This window comes from Choloepus didactylus, chromosome 18 (assembly GCF_015220235.1).
Source record: "Choloepus didactylus isolate mChoDid1 chromosome 18, mChoDid1.pri, whole genome shotgun sequence".
Lineage (NCBI taxonomy): Eukaryota > Metazoa > Chordata > Mammalia > Pilosa > Megalonychidae > Choloepus > Choloepus didactylus.
The window spans coordinates 20,848,875-20,873,148 of NC_051324.1; the positions used below are offsets into that span (position 1 = coordinate 20,848,875).

The 24,274-nt window shown below is 39.4% G+C and overlaps 1 protein-coding gene across 3 annotated transcripts in view; it reads left to right on the forward strand.

The window, feature by feature from the left end:
• Positions 1–24,274, forward strand: part of SMG6 (SMG6 nonsense mediated mRNA decay factor) — a 226,197-nt gene that overhangs the window by 172,722 nt on the left and 29,201 nt on the right. Inside the window, exons 1-2 of one of the 3 annotated variants that reach the window (XM_037809233.1) lie at positions 17,635–17,974; positions 18,817–19,044. The exons of the other annotated variants lie outside the window; for them this stretch is intronic. Coding sequence (XP_037665161.1) covers positions 18,985–19,044 — 60 coding nt within the window. The 5' untranslated portion in view covers positions 17,635–17,974; positions 18,817–18,984. Of the gene's footprint in view, positions 1–17,634; positions 17,975–18,816; positions 19,045–24,274 lie in introns of those variants that run through there. 3 annotated transcript variants of the gene reach the window in all.

The window sequence follows — 24,274 nt, forward strand, 5'->3', positions numbered from 1 at the left end:
TATGTATTCTGGGTACAAGTATTTTATCAGATACATATTTTGTGAATATTTCCACTCATTTGGTGGCTTGCCTATTCATTTTCTTAAGTTTCTTCTGGTGAGCAGAAATTTTAAATTTTGTTTAAATCTAATTTACCTCCCCCCCCCCTTTTGTGGTTATTACTTTATGAGAGCAAAGAAAAAAAGAAAAAACCCAAGTCTTGAAGATATTCTCCTTTGTTTTCTGCTAAAAGCTTTATGGTTTTAGCTTTTACATTTAGATTCATGATCTATCTGAAATTAAACTTGTGTATGGTGTAAGATAAGGGTTAAGGTTCATTTATTATCCCAGCACCATTTGTTAGAAAGGCATTCCTTTCCTCCTTTGGATTGCTTTGGTACTTTTGTCAAAAATTAGAAGAGCATAAAAGTGGGGCTCTCTTTCTGTTGAGAAAAAACACTCAGTATTTTTTCTATTGATGTATTTAACATTATGACAAACACTGGAATTTTGATTAGGAATGAGTTAAATATATACATCAATTTGAGGAGAATTTGCATCTTAATAGTATTCTTCTGGTAATCTAACATGGTATATTTTTCCTTTTACTTGGGTTTTCTTTTGTAGTTTTCAGTGTATATATCTTACACATCTTTTGTTAAGTTTTCCTAAGTACTTTATGTTTTTTGTGCCATTATAAACTGAATTGCCGTTAAATGTTCTTTGCCAGTATTTTATTGCTGGTATATGAAAATACAATTGATTTTTGTATATTAACATGCAGCCTTCCTGTCTTAGTTGCCCAGGCTGCTGTAACAAATACCACACAGTGGGTTGGCTTAAACAACAAGAATTACTGGCTCACAGTTTATAGGCTAAAAGGCTTGCTTCCTCCTGGATCAGTACTTTCTGGCTGCCCAGCAGTCCTTGGGTTCCTTGGCTTTTCCATCACATGATGATGTCCTCTCCTTTCTCTTCTGGGTTCCGTGGCTTTTTTTTCTATGTCCAATTTCTGTTGTTTGTAAGGACTTCAACCATATTGAATTAAGGCCCACTCTCCTTCAGTTTGGGTGCACCTTTACTAATAACATATTCACAGGTCCTGTTTACAAAAGGGTTCACATCTACAGGACCAGCGGTTAGAATCTGAACATGCTTTTAGTGGAGGACGTGATTCAGTCCTAACACTTGCTAAATTCACTTATTAGTTCTAGTAGTAGTTATTTGTAGATTCCTTAAGATTTTCTATGTTAAACAATCATGTCATCTGCAAATGGAGGCAGTTTTTCTTCTTCCTTTTCTTTCTGCTTTTATAATTTCTCTTTCTTGCCTTAATGAAATGGCTAAGACCTCTAGTGTTGAATGGAAGTGGTAAGAGTGGGCCTTCTTGCCTCGTTCATGATCTTGAGTGGAGTTCGGTATTTCACCATATTAAGTATGATGTTAACCGTATGTTTTTTATAGATGTTCTTTATCAGACTGAGGAAGTTCCCTTGTATTTCTAGGATACTGAGAATTTTATCATGCTTTTCCTGCATCAAAGTGATAATGCAGTTTTTTCTTTGTTATTCTGTTAAAATGATGAATTACACTGATTTTTAAATATTAAAACAACCTTTCAGTCTTTAATAAAGCCTGTTTGCTGGATTGGATTTTCTAATATTGTGGTAAGGATCTTTGTTTCTTTATTCATTAGGAATATTTGTCTGCACTTCTGTTGTTTTCCTGTATCTTGTCAGGTTTTGTCATTAGAGTTACATTGGCCTCATTACATGATTTCGGAAGTGTAACTCCTCTTCCTCTTATTTTCTGAAAGATTTTGTGTAATATTGATGTCAATTCTTCCTAAAATAGTTCACTGGTAAAACCACTTTGGCCTGGAGTTTTTTTGTGGAAAACTTTGGTAGTGAATTCAACTTATTTTATATATATATTCATATTTTCTGTTTTATCTTTGTCACTTTGGATAAGTTGTAGTTTTCAAGGAATTTAACTGTTTTATCTAGGTTGTTGAATTTGTTGGCATAAAGTGGTTCATAATAACTCCTTACTATTCTTTTGATATCTGTAGGATTTGTAGTGTTAAAACTCCTCTTTCATTCTTGATACACGTCATCTGTGTTCTCTTTTTTTTTGTTCCTGATCAGTTTAGCTGGGGGTCTGTCACTTTTGTTGTTCTTTTTTTTTTAGTTCAAAAAATCAGCTTTGGCTTTGTTAATTTTCTCTTATCATTTGTTTTCCATTTCATTGATTTGTCTTCATTATGTTCTTTTTTAATTTGGCTTTACTTTATTTTCTTTCTCTAGCTTTAAAAATCAGAAGCATAGGTCATTGATTTTAGACCTTTCTTCTTTTCTAATATACACACTTAAAGCTGTAAATTTCCAAGCCCTTCTTTAGCACAGTCCCACAAATTTTGGTATGATGTATTTTTATTATCATTCAGTTCAAATATGTCTGATTTTTCCTTGAAATTTCTTCTTTGATACATGGATTATTATTTATGAGTTTTTTCGTTAATTTCCAAAAATTTGGGGTGTCTTAGTTTCCCAGCTATGATCACAAATACTGTGAAATGGGTTGGTTAAACAACGGGAACTTATTGGCTCACAGTGTTTAAGGCTAGGAGAAACCCAGAATTTTTCTCATCAGCAAGGAGATACTTTCTCCCTAAATACTATGGCATTCTGAGGCTGGCTGCCAGCAATCCTTGGGTCCTTGGCTTTTCTGTCACATAACAATGCACTTAGTGATGTCTTCTCCTTTCTCTTCTGATTTAGTTATTTCCTTAACTAAAAATAGCATCTACTAAAGGTTCTATTTATGATGGCTTCACACCCACAAGAATGAATTAAGAACTTTTTTTTTCCCCCTGGGGTACATAATTAACCTCACCATATGGGATTTTCATAGATATCTTATTGTATTGATTCCTAATTTAATTCTTTTGTGATTGGAGAACATTTTCTGCTTGATGTCTTTCCTTTTAAATTTATTGAGACTTGTTTTATGGTTCAGCATATGTCTATCTTGGAGAACATATTATATAGACTTGAAAAAAATGTGTATTCTGTAGTTGTTGGATGTAACATTTTATAAATGTCAATTAGGTCCGGTGGTTGATGGCGTTGTTCAGATGCTCTGTCTTTACTGTTATTTTCTCTAGGTGCTATGTTAATTTGTGAGAGAGGAGTGTTAAACTCGTCAAATGTGATTGTGGGATTTTTTATTCTTTACTTTAATCCTATCAATTTTTGCTTCATGTATTTTGGGTCTCTGTTATTAAGTACATATGTAATTATAATTGTTACATCTTCTTAATGAATGGACCATTTTATCATTATAAAATGTCCTCTTTGATCTCTGGTAATACTTTGCCTTAAAAGCTCCCTTATCCAATATTTATATAGCCACTCCAGCCTTCTTCTGTTTACTATTTGCATGGTATATTTTATATTTTTTTTATTGGAGCAGTTGGAGGGTTACAGAAAATCATGCAGGAAGTACAAAGTTCCCATATTATATATATATACACACACACACAAACACACATATACACACAAAGAGCTTCCCTGTTAGCATTTTGTATTAGTTAGTACCCATGTTACAATTGATAAAACAATATAATTTTAATTATATTGTTAATTATAGTCCATTGTTTACATTAAGTTCTATGGCTGTACAGTTCTATGGGTATTTTATATTTTATATTTATTGTGGTAGCAAATATACAACCTGAAATTTCCCAGTTTAACCAATTTCAAGTGTACCATTCAGTGATGTTAATTACATTCACAATGTTGTGCTATCACCACCATCCATTACCAAAACTGTTCTAGCACCCTGAACAGAATCTCTGTACCCATTAAGCATTAACCCCCATTCTCCACCCCCACCTGACCCCAAGTAACCTGTATTCTAATTTATTACTATGAATTTGAATATTCTAATTATTTCATATACAGGAAATCATAAAATATTTGTCCTTTTGTGTTTGGATTATTTCACTCAATACATACATACACAAATCCAACTGACTTCAGACTTTTCTTCTTTGTGTATGTATGTGTTGTGTGTGTGTGTGTGTTTTTTAATGCTTGGAAGATTATTTTTTTTCTCATTATTCTTGGAAATTAAAGACTGAACCACGATATGCCTGGGTGAGAGATGGCAGATGTCTGATAGGTGAGCTTTCATTCTGTGCCAAAGACAGGCATTACCAATTGATCACAGCATTCTTTCCCATTGAACACATATTGACATCTCAGATTCCTTGCAAAACAAAAACAAAACACTATTTTGTTATTCCTAATGAAAGTGTTGATCTCGTTATTAAATTTCTTAGCATGCAGTGTGCCTTTTGAGTTTTCAAGTTTTGAACATTTCTTCCACGCAAGAAAATTGCCTTTTTGTTTTACTTTTCTTTCTTTTTCAGTTTTTAAAATTATTGCTCTTCTTCCATCGGTCTAGATCTTTCTGGGATAGCTTCTAAATACTAGGGTTCTATCTCTAAATTTTTTTGGTTCCTCTGCCTCCCCATTATTTTCATCTATTTTTCTTCTGTGTTCTAGAAGAAGCTCAAACCAAGTGATCTGTTTCACTGATTCAGTTTTCTATTTAATTGCTGCTTACTCTCTTCTCTTGAAATTCTTACTTAGGCTATCAGGCTTTCCATCTCTCTGTAGTTTTTCCTGATAGTTCAACTGTGTATGACTCCCTAATCTAGATTGGCATGCAATTTGCTATGTTTTCTTGTTTTTATTTTTTAATTGAGATCTAACTTTCATAAAGTAATGTACACTATTCTTAAGTTTAAGCTCAGTGAAATTTTCTTTTCTTCATTGCACTTTACTTGACTGTAATATTTGGGACAGTTGTCCAAAAGAGCCGATATTTCTCAATGAATTTTTATATATCATTATAACTCATGCTGACTGACACCTAGATCAAGATATATAATATTTCTGGAATCTCGGCAGGCTTCTTTCTTTTCTTGTTAATCTTCTCCCCACAAAAGTAGCCATTATTCTGACATCATCCATTAGTTTTGCCTGTCATCATCTTTATATAAATGGAATCATACATTACACATCCTTTATATCTGGCTTCTTTCATTCATTGTAATGTATGAAAAATTCATCCATGTTGTTGCATGTAAGAGTAGTTTGAGCTCATGGAGAGAAGGAGCTTAGAGAAGCTGAGAGAGACATTTTAGAGAGTGGCTAAGATATGTAATCCAGAGTTTGTCCCTGGAAAAAGCTGAGAGATGACACAGACCCAGATGCTTGGAGATGCAGACAGAAAGACGTTTGGAGATGCTAAGCTAAGAGATGAAGCCCAGAGTTTACCTCACAGAAGCTAAGAGAGGACCCCTAGACGCTTAGAGAGAAACGCCGTGGGAGAACAAGCAAGAATGTACAGGAGGAGGAGGGAGAAGATGGCGGCATAGAGAGGTGTGGAATTTAGTTAGTCCCCTGAAGCAACTAATAAACAACCAGTAACAACTAGTAAATAATCTGGAACAACTGCTGGAGGACAACCATGACCACACATCACATACCAACCTGGACTGGGTGGAATGGCTGAGATTACAGCATGGAATCTGTAAGTAAAAACTGAGGATCCACACTGGGAGCTCCCTCCCCCCATGGCATGCTGAACTGCAGGACCTCACTGTGGGAGAAAGTAGCATTCTTGGAGTCAGAGAATATAGCTCAGCCCATGTCCAACTGGGGTTTTAATTTACAAATGTGGACTGCTGAATACAAGCTACAAATATAGACCAACCCTTAACAAGCAGCAAAGTACCCTGACGTCGATCCCAGTGGAGAGAAGGTGGGACTGACAGAAAAAAATAAAATTGTAATTTTAAAAAAAGAAGGAGAAGAAGAGGAAAAATACAGAGGCTTTTAGAGACTGACCTTAGAGAGCCAGAAAACACCTGTACGCCAGGAAAAGGGAGCCCAGAAGACCGGGTGCTCTATCTGACCGATGGGTGAAACTGGGGGGCCATGGACTGGCTCTGAAAGGGAGCTTTCTTTCCCTTTTTCTCTTTCGAAGCCTGAGTGGCTCAGTGGAGAGAGCCTCAGACATTTTCTATTCTCAGTGCTCTGACCCAGAGAGGTGTGGAGTTAACAGAGTCAGAGAGACAAAGGAGCTATTCAAATGCAGAAGATAACTCCATAGGGAGTGTATCTTCCCTAAGAGGAAGGAAGTGGGGCCCAGCTTTAGGGATGGCCCGCCCTTCAGAACTCAGACCCCAGGGCCTGAGGGAAAACAGTCAAAACAGAAACAAACTAAGCTAAGAATTAAAGGTGCCACACCTCCTGACACTAGTCAGGAGTGACAAGGTGACAGGTGCCACCTGCTGGGAAGGTTAGGAAAAGCACAGCATCTAGAAGCCCAACAGGAAAGTCTGTCAATCTCCTAAGACACACCCTCAGGGAAACTTGACTCTGAATATAGCTCCACTCTGAGACCTGAACCCAGTCGGGTCTGGGAAAATCTGATTGGGGTAACCAAAGAAACCAGATGCCTAGACAACAGAAAACTACAGATTACAGTAGGAAAAATGAAGATATGGCCTAGTCAAAGGAACAAACTTACACCTCAATTAAGATACAGTTGAGATATTGTTTCACTTTAATGAAACAATCAATTAAAGATTTTCAAATAAATATGCTAAATCATATCAAAAACCAAGTCAACAAGCTCAGGGGGGATAGGGGAAAAGAGATGAAGGATGTAAAGAAAACACTGGGTGAACATAAGGTAGAAATCAAAAGTTTGAAAAAACTACTGACAGAATCTATGGAAATGAAAGGCACAACTCAAGAGATGAAAAACACAATGGAAACATACAAAAGCAGAGTTCAAGAGGCAGAAAAAACACTCAGGAACTGGAGAACAAGACACCTGAAATCCTACACACAAAAGAACAGATAGGAAAAAGAATGGAAGAGTATGAGCAGCGTTTCAGGGAATTGAATTACAACATGAAGCTCACACATGTATGTGTCATGAGTGTCCCAGGAGAAGAGAAGGGAAAGGGGGAAGAAGCAATAATAGAGGAAATAATCGATGAAAATTTCCCATCTCTTATGAAAGACATAAAATTAAAGATCCAAGAAGCACAGCATATCCCAAACAGAATAGATCTGAATACACTTACACCAAGGCACTTAATAATCAAATTATCAAACATCAAAGACAGAGAGAATCCTGAAAGCAGCAAGAGAAAAGCGATCCATCACATACAAAGGAAGCTTGATAAGACTATGTGCGGATTTCTCAGTAGAAACCATGGGGCAAGAAGGAAATGGTGTGATACATTTAAGATACTGAAAGAGAAAAACCACCAACCAAGAATCCTGTATCTGGCAAAACTGTCATTCAAATATGAGGGAGAATTTAAAATATTTTCTGACAAACATACAATGAGAGTTTGTGAACAAGATACCTGCTCTACAGGAAATATTAAAGGAAGCACTACAGGCAGAAAGGAAAAGACAGGAGCGAGAGGTTTGGAACACAATTTTGGGTGATGGTAGCACAACAATCTAAATACACTGAACAAAGATGACTGTGAGTATGGTTGAAAGAGGAAGGTTAGGAGCATGTGGGACACCAGAAGGGAAGAGGAAAGATAAAGACTGGGACTGTATAATTCTGTAAAACCTAGAGAGCTCAACAATTGTGATAAAATGTACAAATATATTTTTACATGAGGGAGAACAAATGAATGTCAACTTTGCAAGGTGTTAAAAATGGGGTGGTATTGAGGAAAAAATACAATCAATGCAAACTAGAGACTATAGTTAACAGAAACATTGTATTATGCTTCCTTTACTGTTAACAAAGGCAATATACCAAAGCTAAATGCCTATAAGGGGGATATAAGGGAAGGGTATGGGACTCTTCACATTGGTGATGTTGTTTGACTCTTTTATTGTACTATAATTTAATTCTGTCTTTCCTTTTGTTGCTTTTTAGCTGTCATTTTTTTCTCTTTTTGTCTCTACCTTCTTTGACTCTTCTTCCTTCTTTGTAGAAGAAATGGAGATGTCCTTATATAGATAGTGGTGATGGTGGTGAATCCATAAATACATGACTATACCGGCAACCTTCAATTGTTTACTGAGGACGGAATGTATGGTGGGTGAACAAAACTGTCTTAAAAACAGAACAAAACAATCAGGTTAATGAAGAAACCTTGAGGGCACTATATTGAGTAAAATAAGTCAGACACAAAAGGGCAAATATTGTATGGCCTCACTGATATGAAGTAATTATAATATGTAAACTCATAGAAATGAAATATAAGTTACCAGAATATAGAACAAGGCTAAAGAATGGGGAGCAGTTGTTTATTGTTCTAGTTTGCTAATGCTGCTGGAATGCAAAACACCAGAGATGGATTGGCTTTTATAAAAGGGGGTTCATTTGGTTACACAGTTACAGTCTAAAGGCCACAAAGTGTCCAAGGTAAAGCATTCAGCAATCGGGTACCTTCACTGGAAGATGGCCAGTGGCATCCGGAAAACCTCTGTTAGCTGGGAAGGCACGTGGCTAGCGTCTGCTCCAAGTTCTGGTTTCAAAATGGCTTTCTCCCAGGACATTCCTCTCTAGCAAGCTTGCTCCTCTTCAAGACGTCACTCACAGCTGCACTGAGCTCCTTCTCTTTGAGTCAGCTCATTTATATGGCTCCACTGATCAAGGCCCACCCTGAATGGGTGGGGTCATGCCTCCATGGGAGTATCTCATCAGAGTCATCACCCACAGCTGGGTGGGGCACATTCCAAGCAAATCTAATCAGCACCAAAACGTCTGCCCCACAAGACTACATCAAAGATAATGGCGTTTGAGGGGCACAATACATTCAAACTGGCACACTTATGAACAAAATGTTTAACTAGGTTGAACTTAAGTGTTTGGAAATGGACAGAGGTGACAGTGGCACGTTATTGTGAGAATAACACAGTGCTGAATGATGTGTGAATGTGGTAGAAAGGGGAAGCTTAGAGTCATGTATGTCATCAGGAGGAAAGTTGGAGGTTAAAATATGGGAATATATAAAACGATAAATCTTGTGGTGGACAGTGTTCGTGATTAACTACAAATATTAGAAATCTCTTTCATGAACTAGAATGAATGCATGACACTATAGCTAGAAGTTAATAATAGAGGGGTATATATGGGGAAAATATACCTATTGCAAACTATGTACTACAGTTATTAGTATGTTAACATTCATCAGTATTAACAAATGTACTGTACAATAGTATGAATCAATAATGGAGGGGAATGGGGGTGGTTAGGGGTATGGGAGGATTTGAGTTTCTTTTTTATTTTTATATTCTGGAATAATGGATGCACAGCTCTATGATGGTACTGTGGGCAATTGATTTTGCACTTTGGATGATTGTATGGTATGTGAACAATCTCAATAAAATTGAATTAAAAAAAAAATGCACAGGAGCTGAGAGGGAGAAGCTAAGAGAGACAAAATCCCAGAGACATTTTGGAAAAAGCCATTTTGAAACCAGAACCTGGAAGCAAAGGACCAGCAGATGCCAGCCACATGCCTTTCCAGCTGACAGGTATTTCGGATGCCAACGGCCTCTCTTCAGTGAAAATATCCTCTTGTTGATGCCTTAGTTTGGACACTTTTATGGCCTTTGAACTGTAGATTTGTAACCTAATAAATCCTCCTTGTAAAAGCCAGTCCATTTTTGGTATTTTGTGTAACGGCAGCTTTAGCAAACCAGAGCAGTCATTTTGAACTGAACTAAACTGTAGTGGTGCCTTTATCGTAAGTTAGGTGATTATATATGGATTATATATGGAATATTTCTAGTCTCTCTCTTCTGCTCCAGTGGTCTTTTTATCTTTTTAATTAATATTAAGAATATTAATTTGAAAGTTTCCACCTGTTTTTATGACTTTCTTAGAGAAAAGTTTACTGATTCCATAGATTGGTATCCTTCTGTTAAACTGTAATACCTTGTCATTTTTTGGGTGATTATTTTTTTCATCCTTAATAGGGGCATGTCTGTACTTTTCATAGTGAGAGCTGAGGTAGGCCTCTGTTAAGATTTTCAGGTGCAAAGGGAAAAAGAGAACGTTTGATCTACACTGCTAGTATATATCCTTCTCTAGAGAGAGGAGGGTAAAAAGCAAACTAGAGATAGTCATGGCAAACTAGAGATAGTCATCCTTTGTTTTCTGTGTTAGACCAAGTTTCTCAGCATAATGTTCTTGTTCTTGGTTTTTTAACCATTTTAGAAACCAGTCTCAGGTTTGTCTTTCTTCTGTCTCATATGGCCACCCACGCCAGTTGTAAGCAGCAGCTGTAAAATTTCTTCTGATTGTATCCACTGTGCTTTCAATCAGCCCACTAGGATCCAGTTGTGCCCTTTTAACTGCACCACAAACCCACCTTGGCTTGTCCTAGTTGCTCCAAGATAAGGGTATTAGTGGGGTACTGCTTCTAAGGTTGTATCTACATACTTATCAAACACGTAGTTCCTTGACAGGCAAAGGGTTGAACATCAGTTGTCCTTTTCCACATTCCAGTCACATCTGCAGTTTATCTTGCAGTAAAATCTGAAAAGTTTCTGGCATGTGGTGGCCTAATGCTGATATATGCTTTCTTCATTTTTTATACTTTACAGTTATTTCAATGGAAAACTGGAAGACTAGACAAAATAGTTAAAAAGCATGTATTTAAGGCCATTCTAATTACAAGTCATTGCTAGTTTTTAAATAATGAGATTCTAGCCTTCCAAGTTGAATGTTTTGAAGGTCATTGTTCATTTGATTAAAGTGAGTACATGGCTTATATGTGTGCAAACTGTTACTTCATAACAAGTTGCTCTGCTGCTGGCCTATAAAAGAGGATGCCCATTAGGTCTTTCCACATTAGGTCTCAACTCTGCAGTTTGGTATCCCCCCCCCCCAAAACCTAAATATGAATGAAAACCATAGCCCACAGGCCCAGTAAGCTCCAAGAGAAGGATGAAGACAATTGACAGATAACCAGAATGGGGTAGGAATGATTATTTTGATAGTGACTCGTAGGTTTCAGATTATCTTCCTGTATGCCTTCATTTGATAAGAATGCCATGTGGCTCCCTTGCCAGATAGTAAGAGAAACTGACTTTGGGATTAGGGGTAACATGGGACCTTTTGAAAATTTTCTGCTCTGTGGAGCCAGGGCCCTTTCCCAAGTCAACTTGGAGAGCAGGGACTGTTTCCTAAGTCCTTTGTAACTCTGGTAACAGGGTATGTCTCAGGAATTGATGAGTAAGAGTACACATTTAGAAATTTGGGGCTAATTACACCTGGCTTTTTGTGGGTTTTTTGTTTGTTTTGATGTAGCTAAAATATGTAGATCTATTTAGCTTCTAAGTTTTTTTATTGGTAGTTCTCTAGTGAAAAACACAGAAATGTTTCAATTTTTACAATGTAATTCAAAATCAAGAACCTGGAACAGACATTCCAGTGACTTTTTTTTTTTTTTAAGATGAAAGCAATAAATAGGAAATTTAACTAGGGAGACCTTAATCTTCAATTATAAAAATATCTCCTTTCCCAAGAATTAGGCCTAATCAGAATTCATATCCACTAACATGGAGTGGGAAAGGGTAAATCACAACTAAAGACCTTGGCATTTCTATAAAAAATTTGAATAACAGGCAGAATATAGAGATTGGTAAATATGTACCTGGTGCCAACTAAATTACAGAGAAGATACTGCATTTGTGATCCAGAGAAGTTTAAATATTTGTGGTCAAACTTAAAATTCAACATAAAACTCTCATCTGTGATGGAAGCTTTCCAGAAACTGCAAGGAGGGGCATGTAAGCTGCATAAACTCTCAAAGACCGCTCCTTTCACCCAGCTGGGCCAGAAAAGCCTATTCTCCGTCCTTCATATGGCATGACTGAGAAGCCCTTCTAGGAGAGAAGGGGCTCCCTGGTGCTCCAGCTCCCCACCGAAGAAGCCCACTCTGCTCTATGGCTCATTTCTTCAAGTCTCTGTCAGATGTCACTTTATCCAGGAGCCATTCCCTGCAGTCTTGTATAAAGTAGTAATACTCTTCCCTACTCTGTTACTCTCTGTCCCTCTTACCTTACTCTACTTTATTTTTTCATAGTACTTCCCACTACAGGTCTATGATGGTTTGAAGCTATATATATCCCAGAAAAGATCATATTTTTTTAATCCATTCCAGTGGGTGTAGACCTATTGTGAGTGGGACCTTTGATTAGGTTCTTTCAGTTGAGGAGTGCCCCAGGGTGTATCTTAATCCTCTAACTGGAGTCCTCTTACTGAAGTCCTTTATAAGAGGATAAAAGACAGAAAAAAGCCCTAGAGAAGTTTAGAGAGAACACCTGGGAACTAACAGAGCTAGAAGCTAAAATGAGAAAAACACACAGAAGCTCGGAGAGGAAGCACTGAAGCCAGAAGCTGGAAACAGTGAAATCAGGGAGAGAAGGGAGAAACCAGCAGACGCACCATATGCCTTTCCTTGTGACAGAGGTGTCCCTGATTCCTGCAGCCTGTCTTGGGGGAGGTATTGTCCTGTTGATGCCTTAGTTTGACATTTTTCGTGGCCTCAGAACTGTAAACTTTTAAGTTAATAAATCCCCATTGTAAAAGCCAACCCATTTCTGGTATATTGCATTTCGTCAGCTCTAACAAACTAAAACAAGGTCCTGTATTTATTTGCTTATTTGTTTTTCAGTCTCACGAGAATATTAAGTTCTATAACAGCAGGGGCATTGTTTTAGTCACTGCTATATTTCTAGTGCCTTGGATGGGGTTTGCCACACATAACAGGTGTTTAATATAAATTGAAAGGATTCAGTGGAATGCCATAAAACATTTCAGAAAGTACAACCTAGGGAGGAAAGATTTATACCCTGCTCCCTGTAATAGGGTGTAGTTACACAGTAGATCCTCAGAGTTTGAGGTGATACTGAAACATCTCAAATGTCTTACTGTCTGTTCTTAGTAGCAACAGGTGGTCCTTGATAAGGAGTCTGGCCTTCAGATGGGCAGGGCACCTCTTGGCATACACCTGGGTTACACATAGAGTTAGCCCAGCTTAATTTTCACAGTAAAAAATGCAGTATTGATGTTTCTGGCCTCTGAATTTGTTGAAGACCCTCCTGATATTGATTCCTCTGATGTGGGAACTCTTTCTGGGCAGCATGCAAACTCAAGCACATACATATACTACATATACTTTTTGCATTCTCTTTTGATTTGTAAATGTAGTCCCACTTGCCCAAACTTTTGTCATTGAAGACTGCCTGGTTGAGGGTATCTGATGGTGCTGACCACTCCCGGGCCTCTTCTTGCTGGTGATTGATTGACTTCAGCAGAAGTTCAGGGTTTTTCTTCTATCTACTTTTCTTTGCTGTTGCTGGGCTTTACCTTGCCTTTGCTAGGTCTTTCTGCCAATCCTCCCAACACAGAGAAACTTGCAGTAAACAGGTTTTCTGAATCTGCTGGAAAACCTTATTGTTGATGATCCTTAACATTTGGTATGAAATATGCTCACAAATGATGTTGATGATATCTAAGATATGCTAAGTTAAAAAAAAAAAAAAAGCATATGGCATAGTGTACTACCATTTGTATAAATATATTTATAAACTCTATGGGGAGACAGAATAGCTAATCACACATGGCAGTATATACATAAATATCTCTGAAGGATACACCAGAAACTGGCATCAGTTCTCAAGGGTGGAAACAGAGGATGTAGAAACCAGAGGTAGGAAGACTTTTTTTTTAATGTAGCTCTTTGTACTATTACTAAGCAGCTTCAGTTTGGCTACTATATCCTGAGTGCCTCCTAGAGGAGATGTTCTGATTAAACTTCTTTTCTGCTTTGTCAGCAGCAAGAGTGACTTTTGCCTAAGAAACAGAATTTAGTGACAGCTTTTAGCCACATGCTGACAATTTAAAAAAGTTTAGGGTATAAGCATCCCTAGTACAGGCTGGTACAGAAATTTTGTCCCTTTCTCTGACTTATCAGTATAAAGCACTGGAACTATACTTCCAAGTAATTAATAATTGTTTGCATATCTTCCTGTATGTGTGCTAAAGTAATTAGCATTCATGGTTGCTGTGTTGCTCTCTCTAAGCTTGTTCTTGAGCTCTTAACTTGGCAAGATTTAATACAGAATCATAAATATATTCTAACAGCAACTTTTTCATCACTTTTCAAATCCTAGAGCAGGGCTACAAGGATATAATACATAGACTTGGTGACCAGGAATGGGTCAGATGAGATACCACCAACTCTAATGCCCTTTTGCCAGAAGACCTGCAGAAAAATAGGCTTCCTTGTTCTAGATATAAAGCATAGTTTTCATTTTACTCTGTGTTGGTCATAAGAAAATTCCAGATATTTATTCTGTCTAGGCTTGCGTTTCCTCATCTGTAAAATGGGGGTGAGATTGCATAAGTAAAAATGCCTGAATTTTAAAATTAAAAAAGATTCTCAATATATGTGTTCTTTGTGGTAAGCAGAGGGGGCGGTTAAAAAGACTTCAAAGAGATGACAGTTACAACAACTCCCCATCTGTCTTACCAGATCATCCTGCAATTTCTGTTGATGTGTTCTGTAATTCATGAGGATTCCCCCAGATCCTCCACATCTCCATTTTCTGTCCTTTCAACTATTCCCATTATGTTACTGCTTTGGGTGTAGAAAACATATTAGATTTACTTTTTAGGCTAAAATTCAGGCCCATCAAGAAATTATGTAGGTAGGTTTTCAGAAGGCAATCCAGTTGTGCTTGCAGTTATATTATCCCAGGAATCTCCTATAAATGGAAACACTCAAATAAGGGTTTGTGGGCCCTTGAAGGAAAACAACAAACTCCACTTTGGAAATAAAATCCTACTGACCTTCTAGGCTTTCCGGTCCTTCCCATGCTGGCCTCTTTTTGGCACCATTCCTTTCTGCCATCCCACCCCATTTCTCAGCCTGGCACCCAGTCCCTTGAACATGCCACCTGCTTTTTCTCACTCTGGCCTCATCTTTTGCTGCTCAGTTTATTTTTTCCACATCCTCCCCCTCTTTCAGTTCCAAGCTAAATAATGCTCACAGATGGCTTGTTCCATCAGAGCTGTTTAAGAACACAGGACAGTGAACTGGGGTCCAGCAGGAGCTGCCAAAGCCTGAGGCTGCTCTTCCTACAGAGGCCCAAGACAACTTTGTCATCAGCTCCCTAGAAGTCCACAGACAGTGAGCAGAAAGGCTGGCAGATTGGGTGGTGGAATGTCTCTTTAACACTATAATCCTCTAGCAGCTAGCAAATAGTTCTCACTTAGATTTACAAGTCAGAACCTGGAGCCAGATACGTTGCATACTCCTTTTTCCACAGAAAACAGAGCACTTTGTAGTTGGCATTTCTCCCCCAGTTTTTTACAGCATGGAAACCCAACAGGAAATGGCATTCCCATTTGTGTTTTGGATCGTGATGTGAGTCCTTATTGAACCTTCCTTTGAACTCCTGGAGAGGTCTAGGTCCCTGCCCTGCCTGACCTGAAGGGCAGTATTCCCAGCTGTCAGCACATCCTTGGGAAAAGGGTGAACTTCAGGCGCCTGTTAGAAATCCTGCCATTGAGAGAAGACCCAGAATTTCACTCTTTCTTTCCTGTCAGCAAGGACATGTAAGTTTCCTGTCTGCCTTGTCATCAGCTTTGGAACACTTTTCTCCTACATCCCCCAACCTATGCAGTGATCTGTTAAGCGTTTACCCCTGTTTATTATCCCGGCACCCTTCTTCTTTCTGTTACAATCAGATGATTCTGGTTAATTTTGCCCTCATGATGGGACAGCTTTTCCTTGTCCTCCCAGAGTCGTTCCTATAGGTCTTAAGATCTCTCAGATCATGATTACCCTTTCTTCCCCTTCCCTCCCCTTCCCTCACTCTCTTCCCTCTGAGGTCACTGTCCAAGGTTAGTATGTGCTGTTTGCTGCTAAAAGAGCCTCTTTTCCTTCAATAAGCAGAGCTCCCTTGAGAATCCCCCTCCCTTCCTCCTTCAAAAGGCATATTGGCGGCTGTTTGCTTTGAACTAAGGCGTAACAGGTCAGGGAACAATGGCATGTGCAGAGTGGTCTGGCCAAAGGGAAGTCAACTCTCAGCCAGAGAGAGCAGACAGTTGAAGGAGCTTCCCCTGGAAAGTAAAGAGAAGAGAAGGAAAGGGATGGGATGGCAAGGTAAAATTCTGTGTCAGTGAAATGCTTCCTGAGTCCTGAATCAAAAATCATCTCCTCCTCCCTAAGTGTGGTTTTTCTACTGAAAAGTAAACTATTGTTATCTCTCTTTTCCTTCTTATCTTGCTCCAAGATCAAGGGTTGCTAGTCAAACAACACACGCTGTTGCTTGCACAGTGTGCTGGTTTGAATCTGTTATATACCCCATAAAAGACTATGTTCATTTAATCCACTCTTACTGAGGCAGACCTATAGTGGTTGGAATCATTCGATTACGTTGTTTCCATGGAGATGTGACCCCCTCAGTTGTGGGTGAGACTTTTTAATTAGATTATTTCCATGGAGATGTGGCACACACACCCTCCCTCCCCATTAGTTTACTGGAGTCCTTAAGAGAGCTCTGGGAGAGAGAGAAAGAGCTCAGAGCCAACACAAACCCAGATGCTTGGAGATGCAGACGGAAAGATGTTTGGAGATGCTAAGCTAAGAGATGAAGCCCAGAGTTTGCCCCAGAGAAGCTAAGTGCTGACCCACAAACTTGTAAAGAGAAACAAATGCCCTGGTAGAAACAAGCAAGGACACACAGGAGCTGAAAGAGAAATGCTAAGACAGAAGCCCAGAGACGTTTTGGAGAAAGCAACAGAAACAAGAAGCTAACCCTGGGAGAGGCCCAGCAAACTCCGGCCATGTGCCTTCCCATGTGACAGAGGAACCCCAAATGCCATCAGCCTTTCTTCAGAAGAGGTATCATCCTGTTTATGCCTTAATTGGGACATTTTCATGGCCTTAGAACTAATTTGTAACCTAATAAATCCCCTTTATAAAAGCCAGTCCATTTCTGGTATATTGCATTCCGGCAGCTTTAGCAAACCAAAACACACAGTAAAAGTTTCTTGGATTGATGGCTGTATGGAGCCTTTGAGTGCCAGGTAGGAGGGAGTTTTGGTTTTCTTTGTCCTGTCCCCATGTTCTCTGATGGACTTTCCCTTTCACAGTGTATCTAGACTGTGCGGTACAGAGAACTTTGTGGGGTTACTCATATATAGTGCTGAACTTAGCAACCTACTGTGAGTAGTTTCCCATAGTCATCCAGCTCATCATCTGATGAACGAAGATCTTGCCCATACTATATGTCCAGGGAAATAAAATTAGTCTGAATAATAGAATTCATTTCAGGGCAGGTAGCCTGAGAAATTTTTAATTTCAGTATCTCTCTTACTGCCTGTAGCTTAGCCAAGCACCCATTAAGTTTGTGCTTATCTAAATGCAAATCCATAAGAACTGTTGATTTTGTCCTGGGGGTCTTTGGGCTGCTGCTGAGCCAGGGGAGTGTAGCATCCTTTAGTGAGGAGAACTTGAAGTGTCGGTCCCTTTCTCCAAGAGTGTCCTCTGCTCTGCAAAAGCATCTTTATCATCCTAAGAGGCAACATGGGGCACTGGACTGAGCACAGGCTTTGCAGCAGAACAAATCTGGGTTCAAATCCGTTTCATTGCTTACTACATGTTTGTTTTCTCTGAGCTCCAGGTTTGTCTTCTGGAAAATAGAAGTGTTGACACCTGTCTCACAGGATTACCGTGATAATCAAATGAAATAACATAATGCCTGGCAGCTGTCAGTCACTTCTTCAGCCACACCGCAGCTTTCCCAGTAAAATGGGATATTTCAGCCGCTGAGAAGTTATGACCAATAAACATTACAGAGGAAGTCAAGTGCCACCTTTCTCTACTTGCCACTATCCTAAACCTCCTCAGTGAGTTTCTTGCATTCTCATAAGTTTTTGTTTTTAGAACTTTCCCTGCCCTGAGTTTGTTCAGTATTATTTTACTTGTGAAGACGTCTTTCATAATAGATACCCACATGCTTTAGAATGTTTGGATGGGGATTCTCCTAGAAGGCAAGCCTGTTTCCTCTGTGCCCAGGAGTGATACTGGCAGACTGTTCCCTGGAGACAGACCACTTCTTACCTCTTCGCACCTCAGCTTTTCTTAAGAGGTCCTTCCTGGCTTCGATCTGGTGAGATTAGCCAGAAAGGATGTCGTTAGTCTCCTACGGGGATCACAGGCTTGATCTGTACCCTCCAAGTAGCCCAGGGGGAGCTGCGGTGTAGTGGAGATGGCCATGGGAAAGAAACAGGGCTCACAACAAGAGCACTGAGTGTGAGCCAGCAGCTCCCCGGAGTGAGGCCTCTGACAAGCCTTCAGAACCCTAAACAGGTGCTTAAAACATCAGTATAAGTCTTTCCAAGCCTCACAGAAAGCCAAAAACTTAGTTTGGACACCAAAAGAAATTTTCCGCTCTGGAGCTTTATAAACTGGTCTGCTGTTTCTGCCTCAGCTCTGGCCAGAGGGGATCTCTATGTTCCTGATTCCATAAAACCCTCCTTGTCTTCCTGAGTGTTTTATCATATGAAAAGAGCCTATATCACCTTTTTCCATCAGGAATTATTTCCTGCCTCTCAGTGTTAGTTCAAGTTCTGAATCTTCAACCCTTCCCAAAATGCCAAGTTCAGCTTTTGGCACTGACCCTGTGACAGAGCTGAATTCCAACTTCAAGCTCAGTGGCTAAACTGTCTTTCCTTTCCTCCTTTCCAAGTTGACTGCCCAGAATCCTAGACACCTTTAAGAATGGAAAGAGACCTTCGGAATCATCTGATCCAACCCCTTCATTTTGCAGCATGGCTAAGTAACTTTGCCAAGATCACACAAGTTACGAGACCATGAAGTGATCTTTCCACTAGACCAACCTTTCCCAGACCTCTTCATGTCAGCTGCTCAAGAGGAGTACACCAAGCCCAGGAGGAATTCAGTCTTCAGGAAATCAGTAATGAGACATTGTCTCTTAAAATTTCCATGCTAGACCAAGATCTTTTCCCTTGTGGGGGCTGTGAGGATCCCTTTCCGACACATATGTAAATGCTCTAAATCCATTGTGAACTGTGGGCTGGGCATTTGGAATAATGATTAAGAGCAGAGGTACATTCCAGCTCCTCCAATTATTAGCTGCATAACCTTGAGCAAGTTACTTAACTTCTCTGTGCTTTGTTTTCCTCATCTGTAAAACTGAGGTAGTGACAGTAACCTACTTCATGGGGTTGTTCTGGGAATTTAAAACGTTGTGTGTAAAGCATTTGGCACAATGCCTGGCACATAGTAACTCTTCACTGATTATTAGCTCTGTCTGTTAAGGGTAAGTGAAGCTTTCATTGGGTTTTGTTGCTCTGCCCTAGAAGGCCTAATGAAGCTCTCAGCTCTCACGAGGTGGCAAGAGCATAGGACTAGGAAATCAGCACATTTAACTTACTTGACTTTCAGTTTCGTCATCTGTATTACCATTATCTGAATGTAATATAGCTGCTCCACAGGGTGCTGAGATTTTTCTAAACCATAAAGTGCCAGGAAAAATATATAAATAGTATTATTTGCACCTAAAGTGTTATTTCTACCTAAAGTGGAAGTACATTTTGAAGAGTGGATCAAAATTGTGACCACCTTCACCCAGCTTTCCAGCTTAAAGCAGTGATTCTCAAACTGCAGTGTTCATAAGCACTCAGAACACTTAAGTGCAGATTCCAAAACCTTACCTCCAGAAGTATTAATTCATTTAGTCCAAAGTGGAATCCAGGACTCTGCATTTTTATATTGACATATGTTTTATTTCATTACCATTTTTCTTTTTTTTTTATTTTTATGAGAGCAATTGTAGGTTTACAGAAAAATCATGCAGAAAGTACAGAATTCCCATATAGCCCCATATGTACACAGGCAGCTTTTCCTGTTATTAATATTTGCATTAGTATGGTATCTCTATAACTGATGAAACAGTACTATTATAATTATATTAACTGTGGTCCAAAGTGTACATTAGGGTTCATACTTTGTGTTGTACAGTTCTGTGGTTTTTGTTTTTATTGTGGTAGCATCTGCATAACATAAAATTTCCCATTTTAACCATTTTCAGTTACACAATTACATTCACAAATGTTGTGATACCATCACCACCATCCATTACCAAAACTTTTCCACCACCTCAAACAGAAACTCTCTACCAATCAAGCATTAACTCCTATTCCCCACCCTCATCTCACCCCTTAATAACCTACATTCTAATTTCTTAGTCTGTGAATTTGCATATTCTAATTAAGGAATCTGCATTTTTAACAAGCCCACTGTGGTTTTGAAAAGTGCTTTTAAATGCTCAAAAGTAAAGAAAAATGAATTAATACTTAATGAGCTTCTTCTCTATGCCAGGCATTGTCTTATTATACTTTATCCCAAATTGTAGACAGACTTAGACTTATATCCTCTTTAATTAGAAAAGCTTGTCTTGTCTCCAACTATGAGGCATGGGCCACATTTGAGATTCAGGACTCTAGAAAGGTAGGACTGAAAACGCAATTTAAATTGGCTTTATACCTCGGCCCTAATCTGAGAGGATTTCTTTATACCATATTTTTAAATATGCTGTGGGAATTCTCCAGACGTGTGTAACTTTTTTTTCAGACTGGTATCAGTGCTTTGAAAATAAACAGTGCTTTGAAACACCTCTTGCTCAGCTGAGGAAAATTGTATCTTGCCCTGGAGCAACAACTTCTAGTTAAGACCAGGCAAGACAGGCCCAGAGCTGGGCTTTTTGTGGTAACTTATTTCAAATTAAAACTCTGTAGGCAATCTGTCAAAAGAAAGCACCTATCCATTATTGGGTCTGAACCTCCCCAAGTAGAAAGTAGCATCTCTGAGTCTATCCAGGATGACTGTGTTGCACAGCTTCATGGAGTGTTATTCACATAGTCTGGTGTGGCTGGCAACCTCTCCAGATGTCCCCTGGAATTGTGCAAAGCAGTGGTCCTAAGACTGCCATTTGTCTCCCATGGACAGTCATCCACATTGTCTGTTACCGGACTACAGCAGTGGATTCTTTTGCCCGACGCTCTCAAATGACCAATTCCTGAGACACCGAGGTTTCAAAGAAAGAACGAGTTTTATTGCGAAGTGGGAGAACAGATGGCCTGTCGGTCCAAAATCTGTTTCCCGAAACAGCAGAAATTCTGATAGTTTTATACATTAAAAGATGGGCAGGTTTTAGAATAATGAGTACAGTGGCCCCAGATAATGTAATTAAAAGTGGTCTAATTGTTGAGCATGTGCAGGTTGATTGCATGCTTAGTCACAGAATTATGTAAGAAAATAGCGGCTTTAATATGATGATGGGCGTAATTTTTAGTATTATAATGAGGTATAGATGATTTGTAGGCTAAATCTAAGCTACTGTGCATGTCAGGCAGGCCAATTTGGTTAGATCCAGCTTCGATTATCAAGATAACTTTCTACTTGGGGTGGGTTAGTTCTGGGCTGACCCAAGACCCTTCATTAATAAACGTTAGGGGCTGTCTTTAGTGATCATAAGACTTTGAAGTCGAAAAACTGGATAAATGGGTACAAGTGAAGGTTAGTCACAAGGTTTTTACAATCACAGGGGCACAAGATAAAAGCTATACAATCATTATCAGAGCTTAAGGTAGCTGGATTACATCTCAGGTTTCAGGTATTTCCCTCTGTCTACTCTAATATACCAGAAAGTAAAAAGGAATGTCTATATAATGATTCAGTAATCATATTTAGTTCTGAAATCCTTAACTGCAAGTACCAAGGAGCATGCAGCACAGTAGGGTTTCTTATAGCATAGGGAGACCTCTGTGAAGATCATGATATAAAAAGGGTTAGTGGACTGGGTTATTACTGATACTCTCACAAACATTGAGGACTAACAATTTAGTAGGCCGAGCCGTCTGTCTTGGGGCTTGCCCTTATGAAGCTTGTGATTGCAAAGGAGAAGCTAAGCCTACTTATAATTGTGCCTAAGAGTCTCCCCCAGAGAACCTCTTTGTTGCTCAGATGTGGCTCTCTCTGTCTCTCTAAGCCCACTCAGCAGGTGAACCCACTGCCCTCCCCCCTATGTGGGACATGACTCCCAGGGGTGTAAATCTCCCTGGCAACACAGGACATGACTTCTGGGGATGACCCTGGACCTGGCATCATGGGATTGAGAAAATCTTCTTCACCAAAAGGGGAAAGCGAAATGAAACAAAGTTTCAGTGGCTGAGAGATCTCAAATGGAGTGGAGAGATCACTCTGGAGGGCATTCTTAATACGCTACATAGATATCCCTTTTTAGGTTTTAGTATATTGGAATAGCTAGCAGGAAATACCTGAAACTGTTGAACTGCAACCCAGTAGCCTTGATTCTTGAAGGTAGTTGTATAACTATGTAGCTTACATGGTGTGACTGTGTGATTGTGAAAACCTTGTGGCTCACAGTCCCTTTATCTGGGGTATGAATGGATGAGTAGAAAAATGGGGAGAAAAACTAAGTGAAAAATAGAGTGGGCTGGGGGGGGATGGAATGATTTGGGTGTTCTTTTTTACTTTTTTATTTTCATTCTTTTTGGAGTAAAAAAATGTTCAAAAATTGTGTTGATGAATGCACAACTATATGATGGAACTGTGAACAGTTGATTGTACACCATAGATGATTGTATATGTGAATATATCTCACTAAAACTGAATAAAAAAAAGAGTTAGTGGAGGCCTTGTACTAAGTGGGGGCACATATGATTTAGCTACATATATAAAAACTGGGTTTTGTTAATTAAAATCTCACTATGTATCATTAGTGCATGGAAGTAAACAACAAAGCTAATGCCACTGTGGTCTATACATAGAATTGTGGGTTCCAGAACAGAACAAGGGAGGAAGTGCTCTGCTCTGTTCTCTGCTGCCAGGCCACACATGGGCACAGGGCACTCACTTCAGGAGACACGTTAGTCTTAGTGAAAGAATAAGCAGAATGTTGAGACAGTTTACATGTGAGGAACAGTTGAAGGAAGTGGGGCTCTGGAGCCTAGAGAAGGTATACTACAGCAGACTTTTCAAATAGTTTGCGGCCAATAGTAGAAGCAGAAATAGAGCTCTTCATGTGGCCCCAGAGAACAGAATCAGAGCCACTGGGAGGCTTAAAAGGAAATGACATTTCTACCAATCAGAAAAGTCCAAAAATGGACTGGGCTCCTTAGTAGGAAATGAACACCTTATAGGTGCAGTACAGTAACAGACGTCTCATGTAGCTTGGTCAGGACTGGAGGTTAACAGAAAGAGTCTGTTAATGAAGGTAATAATAAAAATTACTCATATATGTTCTGAAACATTAAATAAAGATTGGCTTTAAAAGCTTCCCCAGGGTCTTGAATCCTCTCCACCTGCAACAGTCCAGAAACAGTTGGCTCACTAGGGGATGTTGTAGGGGAGGTTCTGTTGTGGCTCTGAATGATTATTAAAGCCCCTTCCAACTGTAGGGCAAAATAATTCGCTTTGTGAACAGATCTTGAGGGCTGTGAATGAGGTCAGTGAAAATGAACAAAGTGTAGGCCTAGTCCCTAGATGTCAAAGGATCTACTTGGAAGAGGTCAGCGCTTGGAAGAGGTCAGTATTAGGTTACTGTGGAATCCCTCACTGGACTGAAAGTTCTGTTGAAGTTAAGGACTAGATCTACCTGTTCTCTCTTGTGTCCCCAGGATATCTAGCATAGTCCCTGTCACATAGTAGGACCTCAGGAAAGATTGCAGAAGGTGGGCTGGCAGACTGAACAAAAGATCAACTGGCTCCTTGAAGGATATTTTCATTAGACTTGAAGGCGTAGGAAAGAATTGATTGCATAAAGGTAAAGTCAGTATAGGTTGGGGAAATAATCTGTAAAGTCTCAAAGGTGCAAGAGGGAGCAGGGGAATAGCAAAAAGGATTGCCTGGGGCCTGAAGTTAAGGTTTAGGGAATAATAGCAGAAAGTGAGAGCAGTAAGTATAAGGTGGAGAGGAGTGGGTGGTAGAAGGCTTGCATAGAGCGTGGAAAACATCGAAAAAGAGATTGGGATTTCAGGCAAGACTGAACCCAGTGGTGTTCTCCGTCCCCACTTCCTCAGGACCCATCATCAGCCTGAAAGGGATAGAGGAGCAGTATACCAGGCTCTGCAAGTAGCTTTTTTTCTCCCTCAGACTGCCTC